This window comes from Aquila chrysaetos, chromosome 20, assembly GCF_900496995.4.
Source record: "Aquila chrysaetos chrysaetos chromosome 20, bAquChr1.4, whole genome shotgun sequence".
In the NCBI taxonomy this organism is placed as follows: Eukaryota; Metazoa; Chordata; class Aves; order Accipitriformes; family Accipitridae; genus Aquila; species Aquila chrysaetos.
In genome coordinates, this window is record NC_044023.1 from 1948386 (window position 1) to 1967342 (window position 18957).

At 40.2% G+C, this 18957-nt stretch overlaps 1 protein-coding gene across 14 annotated transcripts in view; it reads left to right on the forward strand.

Annotated features, from left to right (window-relative positions):
• Positions 1–18957, forward strand: part of IQSEC1 (IQ motif and Sec7 domain ArfGEF 1) — a 357083-nt gene that overhangs the window by 187180 nt on the left and 150946 nt on the right. For 9 of the 14 annotated variants that reach the window (XM_041118608.1, XM_041118609.1, XM_041118610.1 and 6 more), the window contains one exon: positions 8277–8321. The exons of 4 other annotated variants lie outside the window; for them this stretch is intronic. In XM_041118608.1, the coding sequence (XP_040974542.1) occupies positions 8277–8321 (45 nt within the window). Of the gene's footprint in view, positions 1–8276; positions 8322–16109; positions 16220–18957 lie in introns of those variants that run through there. One more of the 14 variants, XM_030043635.2, reaches the window with a different exon arrangement.

Genomic DNA, 18957 nt, shown 5'->3' on the forward strand with positions numbered 1-18957 from the left:
TTTTCAAATAACATCTTTCACTGTACAATGTATTACTATGAAACTGAAATTAGAGCATTTCTTGAAAAGGAAGCTTCTCCAAGTCCCCCCATTGTTATTTTTGCAGATTGCTCTAGCAATGCAGGCCCCAACTTTGTAAGCACAAACTGAGTTTTGTTTAGTATAATTCTGTTGTCTCTGTACAGAAATTAAGTTTTACTTCTGCACAGTCTTCTCAAATTAATGAAGCCAACTGAGCTTCTAGTCTGGCTATTTCCTCATGGCTTTAGCTTCTTGTTGGAATGGCTTTGTTTCCTAGATATTACTTTTCTTATAGATTTAAAATCTCTTTGAGATACTATGATTATATTCTGATTTGGAAAGCATGTCATAAAAATGAGTGTTTGGGCATGCTTCTGTGCTGAACACTCCTAAAATTATGACAGAACCCTGTGATGCAGAGGGAAGCCTCCTGAAGGAGGAAAAATGAAAGAAAGCTTGTGTGTATAGCTTGCACGCAGCGCAAAACAAATTCAGTTACTTTTCTAAGTATGCCAAGTAGAAAAGTGTGTTCAGTTTTCTGAAAGCTCTTGTTTTTCTGTCTTTGAAGTAAACCTTTTCGTCACTTAGCCATGTGGTATCTGGAAGAGATCCAACAAAAAACTCTTATTAATCAGTTGGTTTTCTGAACAACCAGTTGCCTGCTTAGATTTATAATCCAGCTTTAACTGTTAGCGACCTGGGAAAATGAGCTGCACTCTGAGGACAGGCAATACGGGCTTTCCAGCTCGGAGCAGCGCAAAACCTCTAGACCCAGCAGAACTCTGCTTGGGAATCTAAGTCATTCAACCCCAAAGTGAGGAAAGCTTTTTATTTCTAAGAGCAGCATTAAACATGTATTTAAGCACTTTCTTGTCCAAATGGTTCATTAAAATATTTGAAGAGAAGAAAAAATGAGAAGCAATAATATCAGTGGTATTCTTTAAAGTTCCTAGTCCTTCCTTCTGAATGCTGCCTTTCCATAGGTGAATGGTGCCAGTTATGTCAGTAAAGCTATTAAATTGTATATTGAAAAGAAAGGCTTAATTTGAACTATATTCTGGGGGTTTGTTCCAATGACTAATATCAATTGAGTGATGTTTAGGTCTGGCCTACTTACCCACGCAATTCTGCGGAAACCTCTGGAATTGGGCTGTTCTACTTTTAGCTGTATGGTTCAGACAGGCTACTGTGAGACAGGTTCTCTGAATTGAATCCACATGTGAATGTAGCTGCCAGAAGCATTACACGTTTCCTGAGAGCTTCTGCCTTTGCAACTTACCTGTTTTAAGAGTGCAATATGTCCCCCAGAGAACTGAAGGACAACACGGTAACGAGTTGGTGGAAACAGTAGGTCAGAATAGCCATGACACATCAGAGCGAACGTCTGTCCAGGCCAGTGCCTTATCTCTGACAGTGGTCCATAGCAGTGCCAAGGCAGACGTATACGAGTAAGACAAGTGTGCCATTATACTAGTCTGCCTTCAGTTCTTGAATATGTCTTGATTCACTTGTATTGCACTAATTATTACAGGACACAGCTGTATGTCTGATAAACGATGCTCCAGCCAGAGAAGACATTACAGCAGAGCTTCTAGCCATATATCCATCTGATTCCTCCTAATTTCTGGCAGGAGCCCAATCTCTTCATTAGTTTCTGGTCTGTGATATTCAAATTAGAATTTCCCACAGCTTGTTTCTTCAGGGCCATTTGTCTGGGACCTCAGGTAAAGGGCTGTCTAACAAAAGTGAACACTGAACTGCTAGCCACTGCGTCCCTTTAGCTCAGAGCACTTATGGGGGTTTTTTGGGGGAATGTGTCCTCCCTGACGGCTTGGCAGATCTCTGGGCAAAGCCAGGAGCTGAGACATTGCTGAGCAGAATTTAGAGGTGGGAGGCTAAAATTAACACGAATGATCCCTTGTTACTGTTTTCTGTTAGTTCTCTGTTAAGTCACTTCACCATATTGTGGGTGCTTTGGAAACTTGACCACTAAGCAACTAATTAAAGCGGAGCAGATTGAAGATGATGCAGCTTTCTGTATGTTGTTGAAATGCAGCATTATGAAGAAGACATGATACTGTGCAGTGGTGATTATGGCTTTCACTTGGAGTTAAAGCAAGTTGGGAGTCAAGCTAGACATTCTGGAATCCTATCAGAACTCACAGAAGTGACTTATACTAAGTTCACACAGCATATGAAGGGATGATTTTGTTTGATGACCAATGTAATGGCTGGAATATAATTTCCAGTTTTGTTTCTGTGGGAGGGGGTTGTCCTTCTGTTACTTTCTTTTTGCCTGTTATGATTAGATGCTGTGGGCTTACCTACCAAATGGAGTACTAAGACTGGCATCTAAAGCATTCATCAGTGCTAGTTTCAGACCATCCTCAAGCAAGCGTAAATATTTCCATTTAATGAAGCTGCACTTTGGAATATAAATAAATAATTTGGTCCTCTTTTGTAACTGAACGTGTGGAGTGTCACAGCATCAGCCTGCAGTGAACAGGATTCCCTTTCTTCTGTGTACTGCCAGTTCATACGAAGAAACTGTGACAAGCAGCAATTATTCACTGAGCAATATCTAGCACAGTGTCTTAAATATTTAATATATTATTCTCTATTCCTTTCCTCAGCACTAAAAATATGCAATACCATGCTGCTTTTAGCACCAAAGGTTTGAAACAGCTCAGAATTGTCTTTCCCCCTCACACACATGCACTCCGAGTCGTCATTTGCAGATGGCATATCTTAGTACTGTGATGCTCCAAGTGAATTTCAGTTCTTAGCCAAAAGATGATATATTTAAGCAGTCTTTATTTGGGATCAAGCTGTGGGTTTGCTTCAGCTACAATTATTTTATCTGCCACCATTGTGTATTTTCATGCCAGAAGAATATCTTGGCTTTTCTCAAATTGGAAGTTTTTCTTGCTGCTTGCACAATGTCTGCTTATGTTATGTAGTTATTTGTAGCCTCTGTCAGCAATAAGGTAGGTAGTACTTGTGGTCTCATTTATCCTCTGGTTAACAGATAATGAAGCAGTTGCAGCCATCTGCACTGATGGAAATGGACTGCTTCTATCCCAGCTTAGCATTATTCAGTAGAATTGAGCCTCTAGGGCTGGTAGCGGCCCATGGGACCCTGAGAAGGGGAGGCAACCGTGCTGAGCTATCACAGTGTGGGGACTCTCACAAGATCATCTGCTCAGTGTAGTAAGAACCTCCATATAACTTTGCACTCTCTCAAGAAAGTTAACAAATGCTCTTAAAAGGCTTATAGCACAGATAGTGCTGGACTACTAGAATTACTATATTCTGTTTATCCAGTCTCAGCAAGAGCATAGTTCCTATGTGGTTCTCCTACACTGGTGCTTACTGCAATCACATTGAAATCTTTCTTAGAAAAGCGTTAATGATTTACATTGTCACCGTTCCATACTGAGAGACAGAATAGTTTAAGGTCTCTGTTTGTAATGCTGTCTCCCAGATCAAAAACACTCCATGTCTATTATCACAGCTGAGTAAAGCAAGATTTAAGATTGTCAATTCTTCGAAGTATTCATTCTCTACCTTCTCTGTGTCCATATGGTAGAAGGAAATCTGTCTTACACAGTTTCAGAAGTAATCTTCAATAAGACTGATTTTTGTATTTAGGAAAAACAGGTTTTTTCATAACAAAAAAGCAAAATAAAACAGAACTTGTATAATTGTTCAAGGTACCAAGAAGCTAATTGTGTGTCTCACTTAAATCTGCTAAAACATTGTGGAATATGATCTTTTAAATACCCAATTGCTAGGAATCCTGTACCCCCAGGTTTGCTCACTAGACAGTGTGAGTAACAGGTGTTACAGCCTGTGGTCTTGTTTTTTACTTCAGGACAGAATGCTCAACTAGAATTGTATTTACTCTTTTTGTCTATGGATACCTAAAGCCCACTGAATAAGACAGTGTCTGAATTTTAGACCAATGATTTCTTGGTAATATTTTTATTTTCTCCTGCGTAATACACTGCAGAAGTGGGCTATTTATGATTTCTGTGCTAGCTGATGGAAATAGATGTAAGCTCTAAGCAAGTTCATAATTCAGGAGTTGTGTGTATCCATATTTTGTATAATTGTTTTAGCCTCGAAAGAGGTTGTTATTACCAACAATTACACACATTCTTCAAGTTTCATGCTGACCATGTTAGTGCCAAATAATCCAACTGGGTATAGCCCTGTGTGCCAAGTTTAGTTACAGTTCATGCGGCGATTTCTCTGCCTTTTCTCTAAAATGTCAAGAATTTGCATGACGAAGAGATGTCAGTCAACTGACTCATCAGTGAAATTGGTGCAGATTACCTCAACTGCCTACCTAGAAGGACCTTGCAAACTCCATGGAAACAAACTTGAGATACAAAACAGCCTGCAGGGTTGTTTAGAGCATTTCCCTGGGTAATGCAGGATACTTCTGCAGTTTGTTTTCTTCTCTTTAGTGGTGGTATAAGTCTTAGCTCAATTTTCAGCCAATTCCTTGGGCATAGATCTACAGTTAATAGTAGTTTGTTTGGGTTTTTTTAATTTCTTGTGCATGTACAAAGTGGAAATTGTACATATATAGACAAGTCCATTATATTTTTAATAGTATATTTTTAATAGCTCTATCATTAGATAGTGTATGGATTTCTTTCTGGACTACAAATGTACTGAGTCAGTGCCCGTTAGGAATAAACAAATAGGATTGTTAGGCCTTCCTGCTTGCTTTCTTTAGAGCAATGCAATATTTTTTTCCTGTCCAGTTAATTTGTTTTTAAAAACAAAAACAAAAAACAAACAAACATTGTTTTGAAGTAACCTAAAATAGATATGTTTTTATTTTTCCTGAAAGAGACATTCCTGAAATTACTTTGTGTAGAATGAGATATTTTGTTTGCTGTAGCTTAATGGTACTGTGTTCAGGATTTGGGTTATTTTTATGTTTTAAATTAACTTTCCATCTTTGAGCAGTGTTTGGAAAGAAACCAAAAGATTTAAATGAGATTTTAGATGTCAAGAAAGAAGGGGAGTGATTATGTGATATACTAAAATTATTCTGTAAATTCAGTAAGAATTAACGAACTTTCTGTACCCCAAATCCAGATCTTTTAATAGATTTTAAACTTGATTTCTCCTGTTTCTACTGGCTTTTTTTTCTTGGCCACTAAACTTTGTTTTTCATGTTGTCAGCCTACTCCTGAGGCTTTCCACAACGGCAAGTTGAATCGGTGGATGGGTGACCAGCTTAAAAGGCTAGGTCATAGCTTTTTCTGGGCACGTAACCCTCCTTAGTGTATGTCTTGGTTTCCATCTTGCTCCCCAGTAGCGATCTGTTTGTGGCTCTCATCCAAGGAGATTTCTTCAGTTCAGCTCATGTAGCTTCTCCTGAGTGTGACACTGTTTTCATATCCAATCTTCACATAAGAAAACCAGTAATAAGCCCTTCATCACAGGGCTGCTTTCATTCTGTGTTTGATTGAAGAAATTAATTGTGCAGGATGGGGAGTTTCTACCATAAAGACTTCACTGTAAGAGACTCTGTCGTCTGCCTCTGAGCCCCTGGCAGAAGGGCTCCCCGGTGACACACTGCAGGGGCCCAAAGCTACAGCGGGCTCTCGCCGTGACGTAGGCTGCCCACCACGTAGGCAACACTTCTTTAAAGCAGATAGACTTTTGAAGCCCTTCCGCCACCCCGGTGCCCGCGGGACTTGCTGAGCACATCGGCAGCTACTGCGGCTCTGTGTTGCCAGCTACCAAGTTGATTAGATCTGTGGCTTTTCGCGTTTGGGGCTTTTTAACTGCAGTTACTAAGTGCCTAAACAGTTACTAATAGCATGCTGAACTGCTATTAGCAGCAGCAGGGAAATTTCTGGAAAGCTATCTCAGTAAAAATGGAACCTTTCAGCCATGTTCCAGGACAGCACCAAGATGGGTATTTGTGCTGTGGGAACTGTGCTTTTTCCTATGTATTTAAAAATATATGCACCTCCTGACTGAAGCTTTTGGTCGTTGGGGAGCCTACCTTAGGTGTCTGTCTTCAGAAAGAAAAATGAGGTATTTTTAATGAAGCTGTAATCCTGCTACTTGTGATTGTATAAGGAGTCCCTGAGGTCACAACGTGCTCAATGTCATTCGGCACCACAATCAAGGCTGCGCCGGGGTAGAGGCTAATCAGCGCTGCCTTGTGTCTCATTACCATCTCTTCTTTATGCACAACATATTGTCACTGCACAAAGACGGAGTCTGTTAAATATTTATTTATAGTAAGAAAGGCCAAAACTGTTCAGAGAAGATTTTTTTAAATCTCTGTAAAAGCAAGGCAAAAAGTCACGCTCAGTGAGCAGGTTGGCACTTCCGTAGCATGCTGTTAAGCAGTGAACTTAATTATAAGTAAATTAAGTTCACCCTTTTCAATTGTTAAACTAACAATGAGCCACAAAGCCAACATATGTAAGCCACCCCCTCAAAATTCATCACAATTCACTAATCTTGAACTCTGGAAGCAAACAAATTACAGGGTGGAATAAGCTACTAAAAGCTATTTTAAAGCTTTAGTTAAAAGCTATTTGGACAATATGGTTTGTTTCTGTTCCTGTACAGCTAGTTCTTGCATATGCTGTGTTTATGGCCTCCTTCCTTCACAGAACCCCATTTATTTTTGTAAACATACCAGTAATCTTGGGATTAAAAGTAAAGATTTGCCATTGATTTACAAATACCCACTGTAAATATAATTAATACAATTCTAATGCTAATTTTATGAACTTCCTTAGACCATGCACATTTATGACTATATGAGCAAAGATTGATCTATGGCAGTTTGTATAAGGGATATAAATGGATAACTGTGAATAACCATTTAAAAATCACTTCTAACATGATGTTGGAGTGTTCATTATGAGGCTTTGGCTAGTGTTTTATTACAGCCTGTAGCAAAACTGTTTTCACCCTAAAAATTTAAGTCTATATCATACATCTGTTTATTATAAACCTGAAGTCGTGCTCAATGAGAGCAAGTCTAATTAGTAATACCATACTACATGTTAAAATATTGCTGCTTAAACATAAACATAGTCATAATCACCTTGGTACTTACAGTGTCTTAACTAAAATTTCTGCTGCAGCAATTCTTCAGGACAACTGTATAGTTGCCCTTTTGGGTAGAGAACACAAAGCCACAGAATGTAAGGATGACTGTTCTGTTAATGAATAAATTAAGTAACCTGATGCCCAGTGTGAGAAAAGTCAGCAAGAGGGTAGAATGGAACTTCACGAGGCTCTCACAGAAGAATTTTGCCCAGTTCCCTGTTCCATGCAGCTATGCTATTTTTGCTTAGTGGAGATACTAAGGATGAAAGCAATGTGGCCAGGAATATGTACTTGTAAGCTGCACAGTGCTATTCTGTGATCATGATTTGGTTTACATACACTGCCCTATTCTGCTGCTATTCTTTGCCAGTAAGCCTTGTGGTGAGGACCCTTCTTGCATCTTGAAATTACATACACGCCTAAACTAAGCATCAACCTCACAGTTTGTTGAAAGGCGATTTGTGCTCAGGAACAAATTCCAGCAAATGTGATCAGAGAGTAACGCAGATGTGTCTGCTGTAGAGAAAGCTAGCACCTCCAGGAAGGACGTTTGCAGTGCCTGAAGTTTTCAAGCATTTACGGTGTAAAGGTTTCTGATGCTTTCTAAGGCAGGCTGTAATACTCATATATGCTGGTATATTCTGAGGTTCTGCACTGATGCAAGTGCATTGAGCTGAGATTTTACTGCTAAGTGTACACAGTGCAAGACTGAAAGTAGAAGACAGGTTCTGGAAATGCTTAATATAGTCGTGCATACGGTAGAACTTGTGTCATTCATAGAACAAAGACGGTAGAACTTGTGTCAGTCATTCATAGAACAAAGTATTGTCATTCGTGTATAACAAATACAGAAGGGTAGAGTGCTTTTAAAATATTGAAAATTGATCATGTTTTGACTAGTTCAAAAAAATGTTTCTGTAATTCCCCTTCCTCTAGTGTATAGGAAATAGCTGTTGGGTTTTTTGTTTGGGTTTTATGGTTTTTTGTTGGTTTTTTTTTTTTTTTCCCAACCATGTTTAATGGCATGCTAACTATTATGAAATGTCAATAAAAAGGAAGAAAATGTAAAGTCATTAAGCATTTGACATTTAAGGACATAGTATTTTTTAATAGTTTTAATACTTCATAATTTTATTCTTCTGCTATCATCTCAGGACTTCACTGGAAACACGAAGCAGCATCTCAAGTGATCCACTCAGGTACTGTACTAATACAGATGTTAATTTTAGGTTTGAAATAATAGAAATTACGTCTATTCTGTATCAGCTGTACATCACATAACTTTACCTTACAATGCAAAGCCAGTAAAGGCATTGACCAAATAGCTGGATTTTTCTGTTTTAGAGGGGATAGTGTGCTGTCTTCCAGGATTTCCAACTTGAAATTCAGTTCTAGCTTCAAACACTGTATTTGTTGTCAGAGGAGCATGAAGGGAAGGGAGGAAAGGTGTGTTTGTGCAGGCACATGGGCAAAACATCTCTCTCTCTCAGATTTTTATAACCTTAGATTGTGCTGAAAACATTTGACCTTCCCTGGCAGTTTTATACTGCTTTGAGTGAACAATACTGATTGTGTCGAACTGTCATTCATGTTTTCCACTGCTCAGCGTTTTGATAAAAGCACATGTATAAACTTCAGAGAGTACTGTCATATGAGTCATTGCAGTAACTAAGATTTTACTTTGATCACTCAATTTAGAAAAAAATGCTTAGCACTGTTAACAGTGCATATCAAATGGGCACCTTGCATCTTTTATTCTCATAGTTGCACATTAAAGAGTGCATCAAAGTCGCAGACTTCCTTTGATTAAGTTGGGGCAGAGTCCCTTCCTCTCAAATTGACAGTTGTTTTGGTAAAAGTCTTCCTTTGGAGACATTACGGATTGAGGATGTGACTTTTCCCCACATTGTGTAGTTTTAATCTTGCTTGAACAAAACATTAGTGGGAACTGTTCTGTTTAACCTTAATTCAAATTAAAGGCCCTCTCTAATCTTCCGTTATTTTCCAGTGTATGGTCCTCTAAAAGTAAAGAGTATGCCTTATTATCATTTCCTAAAAACACACACATGCACACAGCCTATGTTTTAATATTATCTTTGTCTTCAGCTCAGCATAGCAACACTGGACAATGTTTAGTCATGACTGTAGTTTTGTTCCCATCTCCCTGGTTGACTGGAACACTGTTTCTTTGTGTGGTAGGACAATGCAGGAGGCAATGTCAACTTCCCCCCGCCCAGATTTTCTGCAAACTTATTTTAGCAAGAACATCGTGTAGCTGGTTTGTGATTTACCATTCACTAGGATAAGGTTCCCAGAACCAGGTATTGCTGCCATCTTTATTCCAGGCTAGATAAATCTTTGTGAAAATAGCAGATTTTGTTACAATGTTTTTCTTTCTGGTGGAATTTTTTCTACGGGACGATATCAGAAAAATGGGGAAGAATTAAACAGATGTAAGAAGTGGCTGAATTTTAACATTCGGTGGGAAAAGGAATATTTTTTGAATAGATTTAGTTGCACTGAATAGACATGTTTTCTAGAAACTGCAGTGGTTGAATCATGTTCAGTTGCTACAGGATCATAAAAACATGTGAATATTTCCTTGTTTTAAACTATTTTCAATAAAATTGAGACCATTTGATTTAATATCCACCAATATGGCCATTGCTGCATGGCCTCATGAACCATAAAGTTTAATACACACAGTATATGTGTAAAGTTCAATGGCATTGGCTCTCATTAGTATGCGTTCAGTGGGTTACACTTTCTTAAGCCTGCAACAGAGAGATGCAGGCTGGTATGGAATCCGTGATTGAGCTTCTTTATATTTCAAACAGTAGTTTTATAATAGCTTATATTCTACCTTCTTTTACAAAAAAATTTTTAAGCTTTAAGTTATCAGAGATGTTGAGATTTTTCTTTTTATCCCCTTTACTTTTATAAAACCTCTGTGATCAGACATTTCCTAAACTAATTCAAACAACAACAAAAAGTCTTGAGAATACCTGTAAATGTTTTTACGAAACTGTCTTTATAAAAAGTTATTTGGAAATAAATGCATTTGCAATCATTAAGTCCTTTTGAATTTTGATTATTGGGGTGAAATAATATCGGAGTTACCAGATGAGGATGTAAAAATGCTACTCTTTGACTACAAATGAAATAATTTTATGATGTTTAAAAACTTTAGAGTAAAACAATCATAGAGGAGACATTAAAGAAATTTCCAGATTATATCAGCTAAACCAGTGAATTTTCCCACAGGTTAAATAATTATTGAAGAAACAGCATGTAAAATCTAGTCAACTTCAGTAGGTCAAATAAGCCTGTTCTGGAGCTGTAATTAAACAGAATTGAGGCTATTATTTTTAAGTAAAATGAAAGATAGTAGAAGACTTCTCGTTACTGAATGTGTTCTCATGAACCTGTTGAGCAAATTTGCCTTTGAATGACCCATAAAATGGAGTGTACCAATTCATATGAACCCATCCAGTGTCCTGTCAAACAATTAGTATTTTCTAGTCAGGCTACTTTCCTTGCATTTTGCTGACTAAATTCCTGTCCCCATCAACAAAGTAAGTTTGCCCTCGAAGAACCACTCTTCTAGTTCTCGCCTGCTCTGGAACATTGTAATCCAGACTTCTGGTTCTGTTAAATGTCAGTTGTATGTAGATCCCCACCAGACAGATCCATTTGTTTCCCCTGGATTTATTTAGACTGCACTTGGATTTTGTAGGTTCAATTTGAAAGTTACACAGTTGTGAGATCAGAGAAAAGCCTAGTGCTGTAAAGAGTAAGGGCTAAGGTGAAAAATTTGCTTATGTCCATTATAAAGAGAAAAATCTGCACAAATTAGCATGCTATATATATGTATGTATATTTTGTTTTGCAGAATTTCTTTCACAGTCTGCCCAGTATTTGTTCTGGATATTTTGAGTTGGACTCTGTCAGCTTTCAGCTGGTTTCTGAAAATACTTTGTTTCCTAATATCTAAATCTTAACGTGAGTCTTCTGGAATGTTGTATTACCAGACCTGTTTCAAATGATCCGGAAATTTTAATATTTAAGCTTTGCAGATATTTGTGGTGTATTTGTCATCTTCTGTAACAAATTGATCAGCTAGTGTTTGAATTTAGAGAACAGACATGCAGAAAAGACATTCAGCATTAAGAGAACAGCAAATTTCTGATTATTCTACTTCATGAAATTTTGGCAGCTTAGAGGCTTAATAACCAAAAGTGAAGGGTAGTATCAAATGACGATTAATATTTGTCTGTGGGGGAGTGCATAAATCTGAGAGCTGTTTGAAGCAAAATAACTTTGTTTTGAGCAACTGGAGCATTCCTAGGCAGCAGAGCTTCCCTTTGAGTAAAGGGGGGTGGGGGAGGAGAGCTTGATTTTTATGTCCTTGATTCTCTGGGCATCTCCGCAGAGCGTGTCACCAACATGTGTGAGTGTCACAACAGTGTAGCAGAGCCTGAGAGCTCTGTATAATCACAGGTCTTCCATTTTCCCCTCATTGGGATGGAATATTTGCTGAAGTGGTACCCAGAAATGCGTAAGAGGGCTGGGAAGAGAGATCTGGTTTGGCAGAGCCTTTAACATGGAAGTCTTCCTTATTCTTTGTATAAGCAACCCAGGAAATTTTCCCACCAACTTGCACGTGGAGACTATTTGATTTCCAGTATCAAGAAAGGGACTCAACGTGCAGGAGCTCTGTGTGCTGTTGTATTCTGTGAGCAATGAGGCCTTTAAGCCTCCCAGGAACTAGTTCAGCATCTATCCAGTTGCACAAAATCATGTTTTGTACACCTCGTATGTATTCCTCGTATGATCCCCACTTTTTAGTGTGGTGTGCAGAGGGTATCGTGGAATTAGTATATGAACCACACTGTCTTAGTCTCATGATATTCTTGAGCTCCAACAATGTACAAATCGCTAGCGTGAAGTTTTTGTGTATGGCTATTGAAGTATTTCACCCTGGAGTCATGAAAGACTCGTGGCAAACAGTTTTCTTACTGCAGGCTTCCAATTTCTGTACTCCAGGTAAGTAGGCGGCTACCCTGTTTTCCTGGGCAAGTGAAATATTTTTCAGGAATGTTCCTGGCATATCAGTATAAGGGTGTAAGTAAGTAAATAACAGTAGTTCAGTTTCTGTATTTTATGAAGGGTTAAAGATTATGTATCTAGACAAGTCAATTTGCCTGATTTCCCCAATGCCAACACTTGAACTCAGTATACTAGTAAGTCTAGCAGGCGCTGACTTCATGCTGGGGTTATTTTATACAACACTCTCTGCCATCAGTGCATTGTTTTACTTCAGCCTCAGAGCTTCATGGATTGACAAGACAGCCATCCCTAAAAAAGGAGGTGGTGTACTATATGATTTTCACTTTGCCCCTTTTTTTAGCAGCTGTTTTTGAAAGACTTGTAAGAGGCTTGAGTACACTACTGTGCCAGAGCTGCCTCTGCATAGAAAAACTCTAAATGACTATCAAAATCTTCAGCAAACTGCTCACAGTGCCAGTGCTGAAGCTGCAGCACATCCAAAAATTCCTACTCTTATTAGGCCTGGGAATTCTAAGTCAAAGGTTTCGGTAAATGCCTTTCTGAAAGAACTGGTTTTATATCCAGGGTGAGCGTGAGATGAAGCTTAATTTTCTTTGTTGTTTTCCTCTGGAAGACAAGTAAAAATGAAGAACATGTTGAGAGCATGGTGCTTTTCATTTGCAAAGTCCTAATTAGCATTTTCCCTGCATGCAGTGCAGTATAATCAGTGTTGGTTGCTGTCAGAAAATTCATGGGTACATAGCTGCTACTCACTGAAAGCCCAGTATTTAGAAGTAAGTAATTAAGGTGACAAATAGCTCCCCCCCCCCCCCCGAAAGGGTATGATGGAGAGAAAGAAATTGCTTTGCAATGTAAATGGTCAAAGGATAAGTTTTCAGAAAATTCTCATTTGGGGATCAATTCTTTGGATGGTGTCTCTTGAGCTTAATTGTCTCGGTATGGCTTTCCCCTTCTCCTTCATTGAGCCTGAGAATAGCTGTTCTTGGTCATGGGGTGAGGCATTCCTTGCTGCTTCTGCTTTTTTCTTCTTTTTTTTTTTTCTTGTTTCCTTTTTTTAAAAGGAATCTCAAATTCAGACAGGAGAATGTTCTAATAGGGAAAACTCAAACATGACTTTTTTTGCTATCTCTTTGCTCTTGGAAGTAAAGAGAAAAAGGTTTTTGTGTTATCCTCTCGGCAGTATACCATATAGCCTTTGTAATGGACCAGCCCAACCCAAGCCAGGAGGCAGCACCAGGGAGACTGGGGAAGGCTGGGGCTTGCCAGCAGGCACTGGATCTCAAGGGCCTTTCGTTCAGTTCTGCTTTAGCTAAAACTATCCCTGGAAAGCAGGGGCTGATATTAGGGATGAAAAGCTGGGGTGGAAGATTTTGATATGAAAACCTAAATATCTTTAGCTAGCATGATGGCATCATTGTCTTGAAAATTGCCAAGCTAATGAAGCTCAAGGGAATATGAGGTCAGGAAGAAGAATAGGCTTGAACTTTCACAGTATTTAATTTTATTAGGGGGCTTGCTTCTCAAAAGTAAGAAATGGTGTTTTCTTGGGAATCACTGCAACAGTACCAGCTCTGATGCTGGTCTGAAAGAAATCACAGTGAGTAAATGCAGGCATCACAGGCAATTGATTATTTTAAAGAGAATCTTTACAAGAAATTATTTTTTAAAAGGCCCAAATCAAATGCACGTCACGTTTGTGCTTTTTCATGCAAGTTGCTTTTCTCATGATCTGTTTATTTCCACCACTCACCCTATACTGTACAATGTGTTTTTAGGGAAATACCAGGCAAAGTGCAACATGACCGTTTTGGAATGTTGTCTGGGCATAATTTACCTGTTTCTTTACTTCACTAAAGAAAGTGCCGGTTCTTACTCAAATATATTTATAATTTCATTTCAGGTAAACTTGCACAAACCAGTTTTCTAAGAAGTTGCAAGGCACTTATGCAACCGAAAAGTGACAATGAGTAAGACCAGAAACTGAAGGGATCCCTAAATATAGCTTATTATCCAGGCACTTGGGGAACTAGATGTGTCTACATGGGCAAGAGCCTCAAGTTAAGCTTTAGGGGTTTGGTTTTCTTTTCATATTTTTTAAACAGTGTTAAAATTTATTTTTATTGAAAAAGACCAAACAACAAAACAACAACAACACAAACCCCCACAACACCTGTCCAGGTGCCAGTCTTTGCTTTTAAGCCTTTCTTCAGGTTCTGACTTTGGTTTTGTTGTTGCATCTGTTGAACTCCGAAGTTCCTATACCTTTTTGATACTGTTGCAAGTGATATCCTGAATGTTTACTAGTAGTGATTTTCAGAAACTCAACAGAATGAGAAATGCCCAAACTGTAGTTTCTGCAGAAGTAGACCGGGCATAAGGATCAGTCTGTCTCCACTAGGACACTTGTTATTTAACCACAACAACAAAAATTAAAAAAAAAAAAAAAAAAAAAAAAAAAGTTAAATTGCTGTTGAAGTTCTCTCTTGTGCCAGTAGCGTTCCCTGCAAAATAGCAGTTCTGGGCTATTAACTCTTGCCCGGAGAATCCTGCGAGGCTGGCGGAACTCCTTCAAAGTAAACGTGCACGTTGGTGTCGAGGGGAAAGAAGCGGGGGGGGGAGCGGCGGTAGAATTGGGCCGGCGTCTTTCCCAGGAGGCAGACGCGAAGCGTGGGCTCCTGTCTCCCCAGAGGAAAAGCGCTCAGCTTTCATCCCGCCGAGCCCGAGGTTTCGGGCAGCAGAGCGCTGCTCGCCTTGCCGTCCCCTCGGCAGCAGCCCGCCGCTCCTTCGCGCTCCCCGCGCCACCAGGGCGGCGCTGCCTCCGCGCGGCTCAGGGGCTGCTGGGGGCCGCCCGGGCCCGGGCCCCCGCTCCGCCCGGAGCCCGCCGCCGCCGAGCCCCGGCCCCCGGGCCCCCGCTCCGCCCGGAGCCCGCCGCCGAGCCCCGGGCCCCGGCCCGAGCCCTCCCTGCCCCGGGGGCCAATGGCGGCGGCGGCCGCTGCCCGCCGGCTGCCCGCCGGCCCGTCCCCGCTGCCCCGGCAACGCCGGCAGCCGGCCGGGGCGGCGTCATCGGCCGGGCTGCGGCGGGGGGCTGCCCCGCTGCGCACCATGTGGCTCCGGTGATTAGTTTTTCTTCACACAGACCTAACTGGCGAAGTGTGGTGGGAATAAGATAAGCGTGATTTGGGTCGTCAGTGGGGAGGGCCTGCACTTCTGCCTGGCGGGGCTTCGCGGGGGGGGGTTGGGGTTTTTTCTTTTTCTTTTTTTTTTTCCCTCCCCTGTCATAAGGAGCCCACAGTTTTCATAGGTGCGGGCAGACAATGGAGCTGATGTGATTTACACAGGAGGAGCTGATTAACAGAGTTGTGTGCTGCTCTATTTAAAAAAAAAAAAAAAAAAAAAAAAAGAAAAAGGGAAAAAGCCTGCAGTTCCCGTGTGATGGGATCATAGCACTGCTGTGATTATAGGGCAGTTGTTGTCAGATCTGATTGAGATAATTGCTTGCATTTTCCGAAGTTCCGTGAGCTTCAAGGATGCTTTCCAAAGGTCCTTCAAAAACCTTAACCGGAATATATACACGTTGCTTGACCAGAGGGCTTTTAGAATGGCCTAAAATAGCCGAAAGGAGAAGTGGGATTTCTGTGTAATAACAGTTATCCCAGTAGCACTGGGGACCTTTGGAAAGATAAACTGCAATCAGGATCAAAGAGCGCACATGAATTTGTATCCTTTGTGCGACTGCCTCTTTGTATTAAAGTAGGATACTGTAACTGTGCAGGTGCTGTGCCATGTGCATGACTAGCTGCATATATTGGTAGCAATTAGAAACACGCTGCAGCAATAAGGAGAGGAGTGTGTTGGACTGGATTTGAGTCATTCAAATCATAACAAAAAGAAGTCTTGTGTTGCTAAAACCTAGCTGCACACTACAGTTGCCGCAGCAGAAGTATTTGAAAATGCTGAAGTTAAAGGCCTTCTGCTTGGATTACTGGCAGTTTTTATGTCTCCAGCCTCTTCACGGTTTCTATAAAAGGTAAGAAAACATTAACTCTGAAATGCTCTTCAGAACTGGGTGGCTGCACATGATGCCACCAGTGCTTTTGCTTGCTATTCTACTCTATTGCTGAAAGGCAAATATGCAGGGGAAAAGGGAGTGGTAGAGAATTAATGAGAACTTGTGACAAAGATTGTAAAGCTGCTTTTTTATTGCATTAATTATCAGCCACTTTTGTCTCTGTGCATGCAGATGTGAAAGGTGATGATGCTGTTTGGTTTTAACATTTACTTTGTCACATCATCTCAGCTAAGACTCAATTAGTACTTTTTCTTCTCTGATATTTTATCCTTAGGCACGGTAGCGTGTGTTGTGTAGTATACAGACTGTAAATAGCAGTAGGAGATTAATTGAAATGTCATGGAAATTTATGTAGTGCAGAGAAGATCCTTTTTTCCCAGAGATATTTAGTAATATAATAGTTCATCTTTCATCTTCCTTCCAGCTCAAAGTGCACATCAGAGTCATTCAGAGCATTGGGCACTTCACTTAGGCAGGTCTGACATACAGCTTAAATGATTGATGGTGAATAGTGATCATAAAGAATAGGACTGGGTGTCAGATGCATTGAGCTTGCCTATTTAATGGAACAGCAAAATAAGCAATTCCATTTAACATGTCCCTGAACTTACCCTGATGCTTTTAATCTAAACTTCTGTTTTCTTGCTCTTGATGTACACTACTAAGCAGAGGGAATTATGTGTGTTTGAATTTTCTGGGGAAAAAGTGGGGATCACGTCATTGTTAACAAAAACCATGCAATTCTTTAAAATGGGATTCCGTTCTTGTTATGTACACTTTCTGGTCTGACTACCTATTGTCAGCCTACAGAAAGTGCTTTGTACTAAATGCTAATTGCAGTTGAATTTTTCATGCAGTGACTGAAGGCTGGAAAAGGGAACTGTTCCAATCTTTTTCAAGGTTTAAGGGGTGCCCCGCACTTTCTGGCATTGAGTAATATAGGACCCTCATCTGTGACCACTAGCTTGTGAAGTTTCAAAAGATAGCTTTATTCTCCTCTTCTTGCAGCTTTTCACAGATTTCATTTCTAAGCCAAAAAATTTCCAACTTATTCCCAGACCATTGTAATGTCTTCCTTGCTGAGAAACCATATAAAATAATAGAAATGTAGCCAGGCTGTTTTGACACAAATAAATGCAGCTAAACTAAAGCTTTATGTCTTGGATTCCTGGCAAAATCCCAGCTTTGTTGTAAATGAATTACTGTAGAGTTATTCTACATCTCCTAACCTCTGTAATAGCTAAGGACTGTCCATTTATTTCCTTCCAGATAGTTAATTTATTTGTCATCAAAACCTAGATGTACTTGAGTCCTCCTCCTGGAGCGTGTTTGTATGAACAGAAGTAAAAAGAGGACTTAAGCACTTAGAAGCGCTTTGCTCTCATCATTTTGAGAAAAGGAAAATTGAAGGAAAGTTGCAACTTTCTCACATTTTAAACAAAATAATTTCTTGATTAAAGCACAGTGATAAACAAGCATGAAAAGCAAATGGTCCAGAATAACAAACCTAAATGCAAGGAAGTTCATATTAAAAAGGAAAAAAAAAACCCCAACCAAAACCCAAACAAACTTTCTTGAGACTTACTTTCAATTACTTTTTATTTGTAATTGTAGATTGTTTAAAATGCTTTTGGAAAAGAGCCAAAGGGGTGTGGGGAAGAGTTTTGTGTGTGCCTGGGTATATGTATTTCTTACTTTTATGTATAAAATGAGATAACCAAAACAGGACTTGAGTAGCATTTCTATTACATGGGTCTTACTGCATGGATTTTTTAGTATTAGCACTAGGGTTATTGCCTGCCCTCTGTTACACCTTGATGGTGCGGGGAAAGATGTGTCAGTGAATGTAGGCAGGAGCAAACTTCAGACATCCCTGTATGATATTCTCTCGTGCCACCGCTATTACCTGGTGACCAGCCACGGCTTCAGGTGAAGAGGTGCAGTAACAAGTCGTGCGGAAGCAGTACCAAACCCCTAAGCCTTCCCCCTGCACAGGTAGTGCTATGACAGCAGATGACTTCTCAGAGCAGACATAGGGATGCTGTGGAATAGCTGCCCACCTCCCACTTAAGCCGTGTGTTCCTGATCCTGTGGGGTGACTCAGAGACTCGTTGCTTGGCCATGAGAGCTCTGCTCATCACTTCTCGTGCACTCACCCTCCCCAGCAGTGCTTAGCAAGCCGTACATGACAAGAAATGTGACTGTTCTCTTTCCTTTTGTGGAGTGTCAGAGCAGAGCATGACTTTTATTTTCAGTTGCAGTCAGTGCTCAAAACTGTGGTGAACGTTTCTTGTTGCTTCAGAAGCTCTGTGGCTAGCTGCTCTACATTCATAAATCAAGCTGGTTTGTTTAGCTTTTGTTACTCAGGGAAGTCTTGTGGGATCATGTCTGTTGCCTGACATGGACAAGTCCGATTTATGGTATAATTCTGTCTTCCACTAGGAGCCGCTTGCACGGAACTGTTCATCTATATTGAAATCCACGGACTTCAAGAGAAGTCCGTGCGCGGTGTGTTAGGTCTTGCAACTTTCTTGCGTAGCAGTGTTCACTGCTTGGGCTGGTTGTGTGCACTCACAACATGTACACCCTGAACGTATGGAGCTGCGTGGCAGGATAGGCATGGCACACTATGTTGCTGTTTGGGAAGTGTGCTTCTTCCTCAAACTCTTGAGAACAAGATTACACCCAGAGGCTCA